This window comes from Solanum dulcamara, chromosome 4, assembly GCF_947179165.1.
Source record: "Solanum dulcamara chromosome 4, daSolDulc1.2, whole genome shotgun sequence".
In the NCBI taxonomy this organism is placed as follows: Eukaryota; Viridiplantae; Streptophyta; class Magnoliopsida; order Solanales; family Solanaceae; genus Solanum; species Solanum dulcamara.
In genome coordinates, this window is record NC_077240.1 from 23938226 (window position 1) to 23957375 (window position 19150).

At 34.9% G+C, this 19150-nt stretch overlaps 1 protein-coding gene across 1 annotated transcript; it reads left to right on the forward strand.

The window, feature by feature from the left end:
- Nucleotides 1–9634: 9634 nt before the first annotated feature.
- LOC129887031 (uncharacterized) lies at nucleotides 9635–14422 on the forward strand. The gene is made up of 2 exons (XM_055961971.1): nucleotides 9635–9929; nucleotides 12691–14422. Exons 1-2 carry the CDS (start codon nucleotides 9830–9832, stop codon nucleotides 13923–13925), a joined length of 1335 nt encoding a protein of 444 aa, XP_055817946.1. The 5' UTR covers nucleotides 9635–9829; the 3' UTR covers nucleotides 13926–14422.
- Nucleotides 14423–19150: the final 4728 nt, after the last annotated feature.

Below are 19150 nucleotides of genomic sequence, written 5' to 3' on the forward strand. Positions count from 1 at the left end.
TTTCATATACTGAGATGAAATCGCATGGCCAAATGCCTACCTAAAGTTAACCTAAATTTAAACGAAGGAAATTACTATCTTTGTCCTTTTACTATTAAAAGTTATAAAAGTGACTCAAGTTCGTCCTTATCTTCATTAACGCTATTCATTTTAGTCAAAATGACGTGTCAATTTACCAAATCAATTTTTTTTCTACCACTATTCAAAATTACTAACACCTTCACCGTATATCTAAGGATAGATCTAACATCTTATGATAAAGATGTCATGATACCTTTTGATTAAAATTTATAATATATAAATAGCTATATATAAAATATGGCTAATAATTAAGGGAAAAGGGTTTGACATATTCTTCAACATTGTCATTTAGAATTGATATACCTCGTTATAAAAGTGACTCATATATACCCCTATTGTTAAATAAATGACTCATATATACACTTTTCCTCTAACAGAAGTGAAAAATTAATTTTTAATTTTTTTTTATCAAGCAAATAATTTATATTGGGGTATATTTGATCTTTTTCACACATTATTTTTTTTTTGACTATTTTGATTCAACGACATTTTGGATTTATTATTTTGATGATCAAACTTATTTTTCTCACTACTTATTATACATGCTCCAATTTTGTTTACACATAAAAAAACTAAATTTCAATAAGTAGAAAAAAATAAATTAAATTACACTATAAACGCAAAAAAAAAAAAAGTTTTAAATTTTTTTCTTACTTTTTTCTCCTTTTCTATTCACACTTCTTTCTTTTTATTTCTCTTATTTTTACACAAAAAATTATAAGAAAAAATAAAATAAGAACAAATAACTCAAATAATAATAATCAAAGAAGTCAAAAAATAATTCATGTGTAAAAAAGATTAAATATAGTCCTAAATTTTGCTAAAAAATTATGTATGGATATATTTATTTTTTTATTTTTTTACTTTCTCAAAAAGAAAATACCCCTGCATGAATTTTAAATTTAAAAATAAAATTAAAATAAAATTTTCACTTTCTTAAGATGAAAAGAGTATATGTGAGGCGTTTTTATAACGATGTATATGAGCAATTTTTATAATGATATGAACATATATGAGTTATTTGTGTAACAATAAAAATATATATAATATGTATTACTTTCAGAACGACTTAACGAGAAATATATCAACTCGTAAATGGTAAAGTTAAAAGATATATGAGGACATTTTCCCTATAATTAAAGTGGCACCCAAAATTCACAAACAAGTTACCGCGCCATGAACTTGCCTTGCATCTGTAGGAGTTTCCCTTTCCTTACTTTGTGGCATTTCCTCTATTTTATCTCTTTTATTTGTTTAAAAAAAAATACTCATTTTGTCTTATATTACTTGTCCACAGTAACAAAAATATATTTCTTAAATTATTTATCAATATATAAAATTAAGATAGGATTAATTATTAATATATTTTTTATTTTCCCTTAAAATTAATTCTTTTTAAAAGTATAAATATTGTAAAGTTTCTTCGTCGTTAATCTTAGTATTAATGAATAAGGTCCTACATAGAATGTATTTAAAAGTTTTAAATGGTGAACTAGTAAACATATCATTTTTATTTATGATTTTTGAAAAAACGTGAAAAAAATAGATAGGTAATATGAGATAGAGGAGTATCTCTCTCCTTCTATTTTAAATTTAATTATATCAGTATTCCATTTATATTTCATTATACCTTAATTTTTTGAGCAATTTCTTCAATAATCGTTTGAATTGATTTTACTTAATGTACAGTTTCTTTTAACATCACGTTATTAATTTATATTGAAGAATATAATTTAATCATTGACTTCTATTGACTTTTGATAAAATTGAATAGCTTGGCGATCATTAACGTTTTGAAATATTTTTATATATTAAAATCTGAACCTTTCGATAGGAAATAATTTTCATATAATTAGATAATTAATATGAAAAAAATAATAATCCAAGAAAAATAAAAGTAAACTAATATAATCACACAAAATATATACTAATAATTAAGCTACTTTTAAAGAAATTTTCTAATTGGGGATGCTCTTTCATAAATAATTTTCTTGAATAAATTTAAATCAAGATTTAAAAAATATAATTAGAATTAAATTTATTTCTTTATCAATAAATAAAAGTCCTAAATGAGTTAATAAAAAATTAACAGATCGAATCATCGTTTTTATTCAGTCTTTATTATTAGTGGTAGACATATATTTTATATATAATAGTAAAAAGTAGCATCCACAATCTTTAAATTCAATATTCACCTATGCATATGTATCATTATCATTAATATAAATCATCTATCTTAGACATTATTACATTTTTTTTTTGTAAATTCATGTATTAATAAAAATATATACATTAACTACATTATGACACTTGTCTAAAAAATAATTAAGTTATTTAATGATATCGAATTAGCATTATTGTTCCTTTGATTCTTGAATTCTTATTTTTCTGCCTAATTTCATTCATTTTCTTTAATTGAATGCCATGGGCTTTAATTTGTGTTCATGCATGTTACTTTTATTTATCGACTTCCCTCCTTTTATTATTCGTACGTAATTAAGTTCACATTCAGTCACTAAATAAATTATTATTCATTTGTTAGTTTTTCTTTTTCTGATAGAATTTATGAACATTGCCTCTGACGATAAATGGAAGTTGTTTAACAAGTATCATAATGTAATTAATGTACGCATTTTTTTAATTATTAACGCGTGAATTTATAAAAATAAATATCTTAATAATATTTAAGGAAAATAATCTATGTTTGTATTGATTATATATATAATGAAGGTATTGGCGATTTTGGATAGCGATAGAAGAATGTTAAGATAGTTAAAGAAGTTAAAGCAGGTAGTTAGAATTAGGGGTAGTATGGTCATTTACAAGGTGATAGTTAGAACTAACTAACTGAATTAGTTAGATAGTTAACACTTAGTTAGCTGTGTATATATATATGGCTAATGATACTTGTACACAGTTAGGGCATTTTAGCCCCAAAACGAAATCACATTCTCTCTGTTCTCTCTTATCCTTCTTATCTTCATCTTCATCTTCATCATCTTCTTCCTCTTATCATCTCTGTGTGTTGTTGTGTGTTTGAGTACTCATTCTCAGAAAACTACATGGTATCAGAGCTGTGAACACGGCGAAAAAGGTGTTCTTGGTTGAGTCAAAGACTCTAGATAAGAGTCAAAGATTCGTCCGATCAAAAACTATGTTTTGGATCTAAGCTCTAGTGAAGCTGAAATCTGCAAACAACAAGTGTTTTTTCGCAACAAAACTCAAAGAAAAAGATTGAAGCAACAATGATAGTCGACGCAACAATTCCAGATCTAGGTCAAAATCTCAATCAAACTCAGTTCAATGTGCAACGAGTCGGTGTACCTGCGTCTACAAGCTCTGCAAATAGCATTGGGCAAGGTATTGACTACAATCACCCCCTATTCCTTAGCCCTACGGATGTAAGTGGAATTAGTCTCATTTCATTTCAGCTGCAAGGGGTGGAAAACTACACCTTGCGGAATCGATCGATTAAACTTGCCTTGTTAGGGAGAAATAAGCTAGGATTAGTGGATGGAACATGCAGAAAGGAGATGTATGTTGAAGAACTGTGGGGACAATGGGAAAGGGTGAATGCTATTGTGTTGTCGTGGTTGATGAACTCAGTTTCAAAGAGTTTGCTAAGTGGAATTGTGTTTGCCTCAAGTGCCTCGAGTGTGTGGACTGATCTGCAAGAGAGATTTGATAGAGCTGATGGATCAAGAACGTACAGTCTACACAAAGAAATTACCTCATTACAGCAAGGTACTACCTCTGTATCAGTATACTATACAAAGTTGAAAGCATTGTGGGACGAATTTGAAGTACTAGTGCCCTTACCCTGCTGTAACTGTGAGAAGTCCAAAGGATTTGTAGCTCACATGAATAGATAGAAACTATATCAGTTCCTAATGGGATTGAATGACACATATCATCAGGCTAGAAGTCAGATACTCAAGATAGATCCCCTGCCAACTATAGATCAAGCATATGCTATGATAGTAGGAGATGAGAGCCAAAAATCTGTTGTTACAGGCATCAATAACCTAGGATTACATTCATCCATCATAGACTCAGCTGCAATGTATTCCAAAGGTGGTAGTAGCTCAGGTGTCAGTAACAAGTTCAAGAAGAATACACTACTAATCTGTGACTTTTGCAAGTGTCGAGGTCATACTAAAGAATCCTGCTACAAGGTGGTTGGATATCCTCCAGACTTTAAGTCCAAGAGGAAGATCCAAACTGCAAACACTGCTTATGCAGATACTATTGGCTTGGATAGTCAACCTCAACAATCAGCTAAGGTTAATTTCTCATATGGCTTGAACACAAATGTAACTGATAACTCAGTATGGAATAGGAATATCACAACTCAACATCTTGCAGACAAAGGTTCAGTTGAAGCTCCTAACTCCAAGGTGACAATGAGTCAAGCTGAGAAGAATGTCAACCAATTACTTCAGGGCTGCACATTCACAAAAGATCAATATAAACACATTCTCAAGATGATAAGTCAACAATCAGGATCAAGAACTAATACATTTGACTACAATAAGGCAAACACTATAGGTACTGCTCTATTTGTTACTGAAAACAGTGATGTATGGATTGTAGATACAGGTGTAACAAACCATATGATTTCTAAACTGGATATGCTACAAAAGGAGTCTGTGCTAAAGCTTGACAATCCTAAAGATGTATACTTTCCAGATGGGGGTAGCACACAAGTAACTCACATTGGTTCCTGTAGTCTGTCAGCTAGAAGTGTAATTACTAATGTGTTCCATATATCAGAGTTCAAGTACAACCTATTGTCTGTCAGCAAAATAACAAAGGAGTTAGGCTGCTCAGTCTCCTTCTTCCCTGATTTTTGTGTTTTCTAGGAACTCTACACTGGAAGGTGAAGGAAGTTGGTAGAGAAGAAGGAGGCCTATATCTGCTGTGGAGACAACTAACTCAATGCAACTTCACTAATAATAAAGAATCTGCACATGTTGTTGACACTGCTCAATCACCAGGAAAGGAGTCAGACATGGAGCTATGGCATCAAAGACTTGGACATGTGTCCTCAGCTGTTCTTGCTAAGATGTTCACTGTAAATAAAGACAGTATGTGTAAGGTGTCCAAGTGTTTAGTTTGTCCATTTGCAAAGTAAACCAGACCTAATTTTTCATCCAGCAATATCAAAAGCAGTAGTTGTTTTGAATTGATACATGCTGACATTTGGGGACCCTATCATACACCTACATTTGATGGTAATAAATACTTTCTCACAATTGTTGATGACTTCTCAAGAATGACCTGGCTATTTTTACTTAAACAAAAGTCAGATGTCTGTGTATCTCTTAAAATATTTTTTCAATATGCTCAAACTCAGTTTGGTAAAGTAGTCAAAGTCTTAAGGTCAGACAATGGCACTGAATTTGTTAACTCAGTATGTGATAGCATATTTAAAGCACAGGGTATCATACATCAGATATCTTGTCCTTACACTCCTCAACAAAATAGTGTGGCTGAGAAGAAACATAGACATCTACTAGAAGTAACTAGGGCATTAAGGTTTCAAGCTAAAATACCTATCAGGTTCTGGGGTCATTGTGTCCTAGTTGCAGCTTATCTTATCAATAGAACCCCTAGTAGTGTGCTTGAGTTTCAGTCTCCTTATGAAAGATTGTATGGTAGTAAACCATTACTAACCCATTTGAGGACTATTGGCTATCTAGTCCTGGCAAAACATCTCACAGAACATGACAAACTGATGCCCAGGTCAAGGTCAGCAGTTCACATGGGCTACTCTGAAGTACACAAAGGGTATATTTTATTTGATTTGCACACCAGCTCCTTGTTTGTGAGTAGAGATGTTATCTTTAGGGAAGATATATTCCCTTTTGCCAAAGCTAACAGTTCTGCTCAACAGAAGATGTTTGTGGACAACCTGCAAGGGTCAGGTGAAATTGATCAAGCACTACATCATCTACCTCTTCCCATAGTCCCAAGTAATGCTCCTTCACCATTATCAGAAGGAGTAGAGGCATGTATACAACAACCTGAACATGAGTGTGTGCAGCAATCTGCAACTTATGTACCTAGCTCTGAAGGCCCTGTTGTGACTAAACGATCTACAAGAGCTAAACAACCTCCTATATGGCTGAAGGATTTTATTTCCTGAAATGCAAAGCAGGATGTTCAGTATCCCTTATCCAACTATGTGAGTTATTCTCATCTTTCACCCTCTTATCAGTGCTTTCTTGCTGCTACTGCTTCTGTGTCAGAACCCACAAGCTATGCAGAAGCCATCAAGGACCCAAGATGGGTTGAAGCTATGCAGGCAGAGCTTCAGGCTTTAGTCAGCAATAACACCTGGGAGATTACATCTTTACCTGCAGGGAAGAAGGCCATTGGTTGCAAATGGATCTTTAAAGTTAAATACAAATCGATAGGTGAAATAGAAAGGTTCAAAGCAAGACTAGTTGCTAAGGGCTACAATCAACAAGAAGGCATTGATTACAAAGAAACTTTTTCTCCAGTGGTCAAAATGGTGACTGTTAGGACTGTGCTATCTTTTGCAGCTTCTAGAAAATGGCACATTCATCAAATGGATGTTTTCAATGCATTTTTACATGGGGACCTGGAGGATGAAATATATATACAACTCCCTCAGGGTATTGTCAGTCAAGGGGAGAAGGTATGTAGACTGACAAAGTCCCTATATGAACTCAAACAAGCTCCAAGGTAGTGGAACCACAAACTCACTGAAGCACTCATCTCTCTCAAGTTCAAACAAAGTCAATATGATTACTCTCTATTCACCAACAAAGCAGTAAAAGGTATTGTGATTATACTTGTATATGTAGATGATATGTTGATAACTGGCAGCAGCCTAAAGCTGATAGAGGAAACAAAGAATGCATTACAAAAGGCCTTCAAGATGAAAGACCTAGGAGAACTCAGATACTTTCTGGGAATTGAGTTCACCAGATCAATAGAAGGAGTACTTATGCACCAGAGGAAGTACACTCTAGAGCTTATAGCAGAGGTGGGAATGACAGCAGCCAAGCCAGCAGGAACACCTATAGATGTCAATCTTAAACTAACCTCAAAACAGTATGATGATCATGTGAACAAGAAGCAAGAAGATGATCCTTTAGTAGACCAAGCAGCATATCAAAAGCTCATAGGAAAGCTACTATATCTTAATATGACCAGGCCAGACATATCCTTCAGCACTCAGACACTAAGCCAATTCCTAAATCAGCCAAAGAAATCTCACATGGAAGCTGCACTAAAAGTAGTCAGATATTTAAAAAAGCAACCTGGACAAGGTATACTACTGTCCAGTTACTCAGATAATCAAGTCACTGCCTTTTGTGATGCAGACTGGGCAGCTTGTCCACTTACCAAAAAATCAGTCACAGGATACTTGATCAAGATGGGAAAATCATTGATCTCATGGAAAGCCAAGAAACAGACCACAGTTTCAAGGAGCTTAGCTGAAGCTGAATATAGAAGCATGACTTCAACTGTCTCAGAAATTGTTTGGCTGTTAGGAATGCTGAAGGAGGTGGAAGCTCAAGTTAAGGTACCAGTGCAGATGTTCAGTGATAGCAAGGCAGCAATTCAAATTGCTGCAAATCCAGTATATCACGAAAGAACAAAACATATAGAAATTGATTGTCACTTCATTAGAGAAAAGATGCAACAAGGCATGATTAAAGTCGACTACCTACCAACTCAAGAACAACCTGCTGACATATTGACAAAAGGACTGTCCAGAGCTCAACATGAGCATCTAATGTCCAAGCTAGGAGTTTTGAACATATTTGCACCTCCTAGCTTGAAGGGGAGTGTTAAGATAGTTAAAGAAGTTAAAGCAGGTAGTTAGAATTAGGGGCAGTATGGTCATTTACAAGGTGATAGTTAGAACTAACTAACTGAATTAGTTAGATAGTTAACACTTAGTTAGCTGTGTATATATATATGGCTAATGATACTTGTACACAGTTAGGGCATTTTAGCCCCAAAATGAAATCACATTCTCTCTGTTCTCTCTTATCCTTCTTATCTTCATCTTCATCTTCATCTTCATCTTCATCTTCATCTTCATCATCTTCTTCCTCTTATCATCTCTGTGTGTTGTTGTGTGTTTGAGTACTCATTCTCGGAAAACTACAAAGAAGAAGTAATATTTTCATATTTTTTAAGTTATTGCTAAACATAAAATTATCTGCAAGCGTTCAATAAAAAAATCATTCACACAAATATCTCTCTTTTGGGGGTGGTGTTCATTTTTTGCCCCTTAAATTTGTGATATTTAATTTTGTCTTTTGTCACTTTAAGTAATAAAAAGGTGATCGAAAATATTCACATCTAAAAAGCAAAAAATAACATAACAAGGTAAAATTCGCAAGATACAAATTATGTTTACAAAGCAAAAAATAATAATCATGAGGTAAAATTCACATGGCATACATTAAAGCCATACAAAATATAAGTTTAGTTTCGGAACCCACCAAATTATGTCTCTTAATTTTCTAAATTTTTGTCAAGTCTAAACTTATATCTTACGAATTAGATACTACCAGACATGACAAAAGTTCTCTAATTAGGTCATAAATAGGGTATTTGACCCACAATTTTTTATTGAATAAAAAACAGAAACGGAAAATAAAAATGAGCAAACAACACAAATCACACTAGTTTAGGACATAATTACGTGCTTTATCGTGAGTTTTTGAAATTACCATTCGCCTCAAATTTTGATCTCCAAATACATGTTCAGATTTCGTCGCGTGATTCTCATGATGGTGAGAAGACAACGACGTCGTTTCACTCTACTCCTGTTATTTGTCCCATGGGTTCTCCTCCTCACTCTCACTCATCCGTCGGTCGTTACTCCCGTGATTCCTCCTCCACCAGATTCTCCCGACTCCCTCAAGCTTGGATCCCGGAAGATTTTACCCAATGATGCCGCCGTAGCTGGCGGTCGCCACCATCGCAAAGGGCAGAAGCCGTGGAAGGAATGAGATGCTATTGAAGAAGGATTCCTTAGAAGTAAAATTAAGTGTAATTTATTCTAGATACATTGTACCCAAATGGATTCGCATGTATCTAGAATACGCTTACTCTATCGCTCACCTCTCTTTCTATGTATACTAATTTCATAAATACATGCATTCAGTGTGATTCTCATGTATATAAGATACATTGACTCTCTCGCTTGCTTCTCTCCTATATCAATCGCCACTCTCCCTCTCTTCTTATGTATCTTTCTTTTAGAGTGTATCTAGTAATAAAAATACAAGTATGTAGATATATTTGACTTAAGATCTGATATAAAATTATTAATTAGTGAGACAATATGTAATTATTTCAATCCATAAAGTAAATATAATAAAAGTATTTATACAATTAAATAATTTTTCCCATAAAAATCACCGATTCAAAGAGAAAAAATTAAAAATCATTGAAATAGAAGTGGCTATCTGATGACACTTCCACTGTACGAGGCCTGTAGGATGCTAAAGCCCATTACCTATCCAGTCGGTTTGCTAATTATATATACAAATACATCAATTTACGAATGTCGATTTCAAACATGTATTCTGTGTGCAAAAATTAAAGCAAACCAAACCTCGTCTCGTCTTCCTTTCCCTTTTGAATTATCGCTAATAAAAAGCCCTAAAACATCTTAAATCTGAGTATTTTTTTCAATCTCAACCCTTTGGCCGACTGAAAAAACTCTTGTTTTTGGTTTTTTGAGTTCCCAAAAATGGGGAACTGGAACAGAAGATGGATACCCAGAAAAAAGTACAAGTACGAAGATTTTCCGCCTTCTCCGCCGTTCCGTTACAACCAATCTCAGTCTCATGGTACTACTCTTTTTTTCTTCTTTTTTTTTGGGATAACTGTGTCATGTTATTGTTGATTGTGATTTTTTGTGTATTGATTGATGCCTTTGGTGTTTTGTTGATCTACAATTTGGTGAAATTTTTTGGGTTTTCTTTTGTTTGATTTTTTTTTATTTGTATGATTCGATAGAAAAATTGAATTTAAATTTTAGTGAGAGATTGCCTCTGTATGTGTAGAGCATCCATTAAAGAACCTGCTTTACACTTTGTTTGGAGGGTTGACCTATGTTTATATTGATTGTTCATTAAATTTTATTATTCTTATCGTTTAAATCTATCATTAACGATAAAAAAGTACCATTTTGGGTGACAGATTTGGTGATCCTGTATTGACCTTAATATTTTTTTAAATTCTTTTTCTTTACTTATTATTTAATTTTATTGTTGGTATCGTTTAAATCCATCATGAACCATGAAAAAAAATCCCATTTTGGGTAACGAACTGTTAACGACAAAAAGTCCCATTTTGGGGGACCGATTTGGTGATCCTGTGATTACCTGAATATTTTTTTTAATTTTGTTTTTACCTATTATTTAATAATAAAATCATATTTTATCCTTTGCCCTACATTTACATATTACCTCTACCCCTACTATATGTTTATCATTTAAATTGTTGATATGTAATATTATGGAATGACAGCGAACAAATATTGTATTTATTAAAACAAAATAGTACAATACAACAAGTTCAATACAATACGATACATTTTGATCATAACAATAAGTAACAACCATTCAAACATGGTCTTAATGTTTATTTGACGAAAATAGTCATGTTTCCTTGATATATTATTTGCCTAAATATTTGGGTTTCTGTTTTCTTTTGTTTGAGAGAGACCCTGCTACTTTAAAAACTCATCCACTCAAAGCATTAAGTACTTTTGACAAGTAGATAGATTTTATACTCAACAATAACTAGCTAGTTTATACATCCTGAGTGTATTTTCTAGCCTAGTACTCCAGCCGAACAACATTGGAACAAATTGAGGAATTCCCACGAGCAGATGAAATCGAGAAAATTAAAATCAATCCCCGATCATAAACAAACAACTAGGAAGGGATTGTTACCCACATGATGCATCAAACACGTTTAAACACAAAGACGTGGTTGGTCCTCCTCATTCGTGGTATGCCACGTTGATATTGTTAAGCTGCACATTTTTCCTTTCTTATTCTGTTTGTTTGTTTTTTACTATTTTAGGGTGGAGGATTAAACACATTCTGGTTGAATATAATTGAACTATGTTTTTGGAAAAGGAAAAAAAATGTTATTTTACGGAAATGGGTGGCTGTATGATTGAGTTTATTTCTTAGCTGGTGATAGAAAATTTTACTGTTAACGTGAGCGTGTTGTTTTTACTTATACAATGGAGACACTTGATTTACTGTTTTTTCTCTTCTCCATGATATTTGGCCATCTCCAGATTCTTTTAGATAGTCGTCGCTAGATCTACCGGATAATCAAGTTGCACCGGAATGTCTACGGTTTTTACTTATACAATGGAGACACTTGATTTACTGTTTTTTCTCTTCTCCATGATATTTGTCCATCTCCAGATTCGTTTAGATAGTCGTCTAAGTGATAAAAAAAATATTTATTAAAATAGTGCTAGCTTTTCTAATATTTAAAACTTCTAGTCTTTTCTTTTTTGAATAGTAAGTATTGTTAATGATTTCACTGAGAACTTTACTAAGGAAGTGCAAACTATGTACAGCAAAAGGATCACAAATTACTTCCCATCTCTGCTAGTAATCTGTAAAATCTACGAAATAATTGACATCATTTACAAAAGTCAGATTACACTGAGAATTTAATATTTGTAAGCATCTAGTTTTATGGTTGAAGTAGCTGAATATCTGACCACGATAGAGCCATTCTATTGATCTGGCGATTGAATGTATTCCTCCTCATGTTCAAGTTCTATCCTCTACTGTTCTGCATTAAATTATGGAGATTTCCTGGTTTAGGAATAGGTGAATAAATCTGAAAAGACTTTGGAGTTATATCTTAATACCGTGGATTAACTGATTTTCTGGTTTCTTTGCCATCATCAACTGCCATGTAAATCTGGTGGTAGAATTCCCCCCAAAGTTTCCTTATATGCGTCAGTGGGGTTACTCAAATGGCGCCACTTGCTGTTCCTGAAATCCAATTTCCATACATTCCATACTTTCGCCTTATCGCTCATTTCCCATTACAATGTGTTTTTCATTGCTAAATCTCCATAGTCGTTTGCAAAGATATTTTTTATTTCTGATCCCTAAATTACTCCATCTGTTGGAAGCTGTGACCATTGCGCTTTTGACCAATATACTTCTAGTCTTAATGATGATGTGAACTATCAAATTTGATAAGTTAATTTTGTTGATTACTTTGGGTATGTTGTTATTGTAGTCATTGAAATGCTTGTGTAGGGGGGCGGGGGAGTTATCAGTTATCACTGCCTTATAGCTATGATTCTTCATACCCTTTTTGCCATTAAATATTATCATCTTCCTATAATTTCAAATGTCATATTGAATTGCTTGCTTCTGAAGAACTGCGACTTCATATATTTCCCTCAGCTTCTTCTTCTTCTTTTTTTTTTAATAAATTAAAAGTTTATTTTGCATAAAATATTGTCATCTCATGTCCTGTCATCTGCACATCTGCTTGAATACTATCAAGTCTTGTATTATCTACAAAATCTGATAACTTCTTCTTTTTGGCCTTCTAAAGCTATCCAGGAAAACGGTGTCCCATCATGGGAAATAGATTTCTGCAGAGCAGCCGGGATTCCTTGGCACCAGGTTGTGAGTGCAAAAAAATACATGTACTGTTATGATAATGTGGTTAAGTGGGATGACTCTGCAGGTCAAGAAGCACTCAATGATGCAAAAAGGAGATATTGGGCGGAGATAAGTGGTCTTCCCCGTCAGAGTCCTCCTCCCAATCCAGATGTGTATATTGATAAAGTTGATTGGGACTCACCTATTGATCCGGAGCTGATATTAGATTTGGATAGAGAATATTTTAACCCTAATGAAGTTGAAAACTCTGTCAAGTCTGAGAAAAGCTTAGTTTCTGAATGCACCCTGATATGGGGGGATAAAACTGCTGATAATGGTGAAAATCCTTGGGAAAGTAGTGATGTGCAGGACTCTAAAATTGCTGATAATGGTGAAAGTCCTTGGGAAAGTGGATATGTGCAGGTCTCTAAAATTGGTGATAATGGTGAAAATCCTTGGGGAAGTGGCAATGTGCAGGGCTCTAAAACTGGTGATAATGGTGAAAATCCTTGGGGTAGTGGTAGTGTGCAGGGCTCTAAAACTTTTGAGTATACGGAGCAGACTTGGAATGAATGGGATAACCCTGTAAACATCAAAGACGATGATCCGTGGGAAAGGAGTTGCCCTAAAACCCAGGGGACCTTGAAGGACACTGCCTGGGGAGGCTCTGGAAATGAGTCACGGGGTTGGAACACGGGGCTGAATTATGAGAATGGATATGCTTGTGTTGATAACAGTTTCAAAAATTTGTGGCATCAAAGTGGTGACAGAGTTTCTGGTGCTAAAGGAAATGAATGGGTTGATAATAGAATAGGTTCCTGGGGTCGAAACCGTTGGAATACCAGGGGGCATGAGCAGCGGAATTCAGACTATGGCTTTCACTGGAATAGGAACCTTAGTCGAGGTGGTGGAACAACCTCAAAAGACAGAAGGTGGGGAGAATCTGAGGTCACGCCTTGGGATTGGCAGCGGCAACCAAGGCAGAGAAATGAGAGAAATGTGGATTTTGGAAGACCTAGCAGAGGTGATAAAACCTTTTATACTGGTTCGCGTAAGAGGGAAGGTTCTTCACAACATGTGTCGAGGTACAAAAGCTCAAGGTTTCAAGGTGATGAACAGAGGACTGCGTACAATTGGAGAGAAGAAAAAACACAGAAGAGGGTTACTTTTAGCTTTAATGACTAGTTGACCAACTTCTTATCTTTTCAATGAAAAGTTGACCAACTTCTTAAATTACCGTTTCAATGAAAAGTTGACCAACTTCTGGATCTTTTTGTATGTTATTTTACATCATTGGGTGTTACCGAGCTCAATGGTGGAGCAGTTGCAACCATGATCTTGCAGAGGGATGGTAGAGAAGAATGGCAAGTTGGAAGGCAGCTCTCTCGTGCTTATGGAGTGCGAGGAATAGGAGAATGTGTTATGGCATCGGACGGAAATTTGTAACATGAAAAAACTCTTTTCTGTTCATTTATTTATTTTTTTGCTTAAAAGAGAAAATATCCTACTGGATGGATAGTTGGGTAGGTTTAATAGATGAATGATCAATGCATGTTGCTAAGTCATGTACCTTTGCTATAAGTGGTTTTGATGTCTTGGTGTATTATAAAATGAAAGAATCTTGATATAAGAAAATGCTGTAAGCTTGTAAATCTATATAAAATTTCACCCTTTTCCCCTCAGGGAATTGGCAACAGGTATAAAATGCATTGAGGAATTTTGTGCTTTTAGCCTGGTTGTGACTTGTACACTTTGTAACCGTCATATTAGATACATGTCGGCAGATCAAACGCCGGATGTCATGGTCCTGGTGCAATCTTTGGACTTCATTTCAAAGAAGTTCAAGCTAAATGGTGATTGGTATTAACCTTCTGCTATCAGATTGTTTTGTGTCGGTTCGCATTTCACACACTGTTGTGCTTGTGATAGGTCTCAACAGATTATCTGTGAACATCTCTGCATTCTCAACTGTGGTTAGTCAGGTGAAAACTATCCTTTAATCTCTGATGGCCGCACTCAATTTTTCAAATAGCAAGTTGGTATCATTGCACTTACATGTCATCCCACTACTTTTTTTTTTTTGTTGTTGTTGATAAATGTGAGGTCCGGGCCAGTTTGCACGCACCTTGGCAATTCCACGTGATACTTGTCAGTTGCCACCTCCTCCAGCAATAGGTATAAGGTACCTTTGTCTTCCAAGGCTAGAACCAATGGGAAGAAATCACCCATGGGTTACGTCTGTCGGATCTATTTATGCAGTTCTAAAAGGATCTGCCCAAACTAGTGATGCCGATATCCTGTCTGACCCATTATTTTTATTCTTGTAATATTTCTCAACCCTGGCTATTGATTGCGAAGTATCTGCCTTCTTTAGGCCCTCAAATAAGGTATCTAGTCTTGTAATATGTTAATTTCATCTTCTCTTTCTGTAAGTAGGATAGAAGACCCTAAAACTTGTGTCTGATCTCCATAATAGTGTACTGTCAGGTGAAATAAGTGCCGGGAGCTGAGGATATATATGGGTTGCCAAGGGATGCCACCATAATTATTAGAGTGTTGCAACTTGGTGCAATTATTGAGGAACATGGAAATTGCTACCCAAGCTCTAACCTTCTGTTTCTTTCATGCAATCTTTTGTCTGAATTCAGGTGCGTTGTTTTTACAATTACCTCTAATATTGACATTTGATCTAAGGAAGCCAACCTGTAGCATTATTTACTTTAGGCTAGGAAGTGACTTGCAAAGTCATTCTCTCTCGTTTGACACTATTGAAGTTGTGGTCTCATAGCTGCCTTCGGACCACCGAGGGCATTTTTATCTTTTCATAGATCTTCCTGCTATTACTGTTTGGTTGGTAATCTTGAAAGGATGTCTGTGAGCTTTTAATGATGAAAAAACCAGGCACCTAAAAAATGCCTAGTGTATGGCAATTGCTGAGCATGAATGGCACAGTTGTCTTTCTTGAAGTTCATGGATTAGCTGTGTTGTACTTGGTGTTTGGGAAGTTGTAAGCTTACATGAATGGACAGGACGACCTAATTCCATATACGTATGTTACTTTATTTTAGTGTATTGCAAATTAAAATGTGTCCCCGTTGAGACTATTTTCCCTCTATTGTTGCACTTGTGTCGGTTTCATTGCCAAATCTCTTTGAGTCTGCTGAAAATAGGGTTTCTGCAAACTTTCTTGGAGGAAAAGAATGTAGATTTGAGCCAAACATTCATATTAACTCCCTTCTCCTCTCTTTTTTCACTCAAGTTGTTTCAGATAAACAAAATGGTTTACATAATAAAAATAAAGGATACAACCATTTTTTATTTCTTCTGATATGTTTGAATAAAAATGAAGACAGATTCATTAAAAATTGTATGAAATACAAAGAAAAGGAAAACTCATACTGAACATTCAGAAGCTTCAGAAAAGTTGTTTGACCTTCGACAAATTTGTTCAGAGCTACGTCATTGAACTAGGATCTTTCTGAACTTGGCTTTAGATCCCTTCATTTCTGAAGCTTCAATATGTGAATCAAACAGCAACATATCCAATGAAATTCCACTAATGGGGTTTGGGGAGGGTAAAGTGTACGCAGATATTACCACTATCTCATGGAGATAGAGAGGTTATTTTCGAAAGACCCCCAACTCAAATGTATCAGCCCCAAGTGAGAGGAAAACAATAGATATAGCATCCACGTAACCCCTACATTTGTATATTTATTTTGTCTATAGTTAATGTTTGTGAACGTCTTACATTGTTTGTTCTGGGGGTCAAGTTTTATCATAGCTTCTTTCACCAAATTAGTTACTCCATCAAAGTCTATAGCAATGACAATTTACTGTAACTTACATTTCAAGCATCACTGAATATGATTTGCAGATTTAGTCATCCACGTTTGTTCGTTTAAAAACTATGCTTTGTGATAAATATCTGTTATTTCTTGAATCATAAAGACATAACAATATCAGCTTAGTTCTATTCCAAACAGAACTAAATGTGTACTGTACTTCAAAAGGAATCATGATGAGAATCATTAGATTTTTCACTGTCCTGAGCTCCTCCTGTATTTTGGAGCATACCATAAGCTGTTTTTTGTGTTCATCTCTTGGTCTCTGTAGCTGTTTAGTTCTTGAAACATAAGCCACTGTGCATACCTGACCTTCTCTATCAGCTTATGTTTCTCTAATGTTTGCAGTTTCCTGTCCTTAACATGGTGTAAGCAATTTTCTATTGATAAGTGACGAACAGATTGAACCCTTGGAAACTAGACTTTACAATTTCCTTCAGAAATCATGGTCAAAAGAGGATCATGAAGTCCAACCCTTTCACTCTAACATAGAGTTTGGAGTGCCTAAAGGTCTCTCTGTTTGTTATAATAATGTAATGTGCAGAGACTATTTTGTTTTGGCAAAAGGTAAATGCTATATGGAGCCATAAATGTTGTAAACCGAATAATCATGGGTGATTATAGTTTAAATCCTACCGAAAATGGAAAAAAGAAGACGTTAGGTTATTTTTCTCACTTCTATCCTAAAAGGATTAGTGAATTGTAGTCAAATTCTACGCTTTGATACGGCCGTTTTCATAAATTAGCGTTACTTTTTTTATTATTATAATAAAAATTTAACTAAATATTGTAAAAATCAATATCCAAATCAAGTGTTATCAACTATTTAAAATAATATTTCAAGATTATTTTAGATAAATATTTGCTTTTGATCTATAGATAATTTTAATTATGAAAAACATGTTGAAGGGTCATTTAAATAAAATGAGTACCTCATTCATAATTTTTTATATAAATAATGTACAACTAAATAAGTTGGTTTAGTTGGTTCGTTTATTCTTGATTAGATATTTTGAGTTTGAGTTTTTCTGAATACGAAATTGTTTTTGTTAGAAAATAATTTATCTTTTAATCCAATTTTTTGTGTGCAAATTTAAATTTTATTGTACTTTAATGCAAATATCGAACTTGCCACATGAAACCAAAGGGAAGGGAAGAATTCAAACTCAACAAATTTACAATCTATCAATGTAATGTACAGCAACGTCTCTGTTTTCCTTCTCTCAACTGCGACTTTCAGTACTGTTCATCGTCTCCGGCCTGTCGGAATGGCTTCACCGCCGCCGGTGAAGCTCCCTTGGCCACCGAATATAGCTCATCAAACATCACCCTTTCATCCAGCTAATGACACTTTGAATCTGCAAAAAGACACTGAAAATACAGTAGCAATTTCAAGTGAAGCTGGTTTAACTCAACTACATTCGATCGGACACAAGACTCCATTTTCACAATCGAAACTTCTCAAAGGCTTGTCACTCCTGAGGAGCTGCGCAGAGCTGAAGAAATAATTTCACTACACAAATATGGACTGATTCGTATTAAATCAGCTATGGGAGATGAATCTCCACTGCAAGTATCCTCTGTGTCCAAAAAATCAAGCCAGATTACCCAACCAATTGAGGGAAATCAACGGGAAACGACTGACATGCGCCTCCAAAATCGAGCAACTTCCGGCGAGATTCGAGACATGGAAACCACTGGGTTTGTTCGCAACGTCAAGACGCAGCTGTGGGAACAATCTTCACCGGAGAAATCATCGCCGGCGAAGAAATTGACGGCGGCCCAACTTGCCCAAAACCAATACCAAAATGTTCCTGAGGATGTTGCGCATCTCCCAGGCACCAAGCGCCATTTCGAATTACCCCCATACTGTTCGAATATCCATTTGAACTCTGCAAGTTCAAAGACTGTGGAACACACTATTCTTAGAGATCAATTTTCGGAGGGGCTAAAGTTTCAAGATCAATTGCACCGTCAAAGGGATGGAATTCACGAGCCTATCAACCTTCACCAGGTACCATCCCTTGAATATCAATGTAAGAATTCGAATCTTGAAAATCAGGCTACTGGAGATACAAATTATGAAAAAACAGTCCAAAATCTTCAAACTTCAAGAATGGACAATGATCAATGTAATCTGGTTGTTAATGATGAATGGAGTCCTTCAAAAGTTGGAAAAAAGGGAATTCTATTGTTCCATTGAAAAATATGATGGACTGTGGTCGCAATGAGATTAACGAAATCAGCTCGTCTAATTTTTCCTTTGGTGTTACAACTACTGGTACCTTGTTAGAGGTCCAAACTAATGGAAAGAACCAACTTGGTGTAAGTCAGTCCCACAGATACAGAACAGGGACATCTGCAGGTATGGCTAATCCCCTTAACTTGGTGAATTATGATGGTAATATGTTGAAATCCATTGGAACTCATTTGCAAGTTCATGCAAATGAGCACCATGGTCCTGCTGTTGGTAGTTCACTGCAGGGCATGGATCATGACCATATCAAGTTTGATAATATCTTGGTTCATAATGTTGAGAAGCAAAGTTACCACATTGAAGCTGAA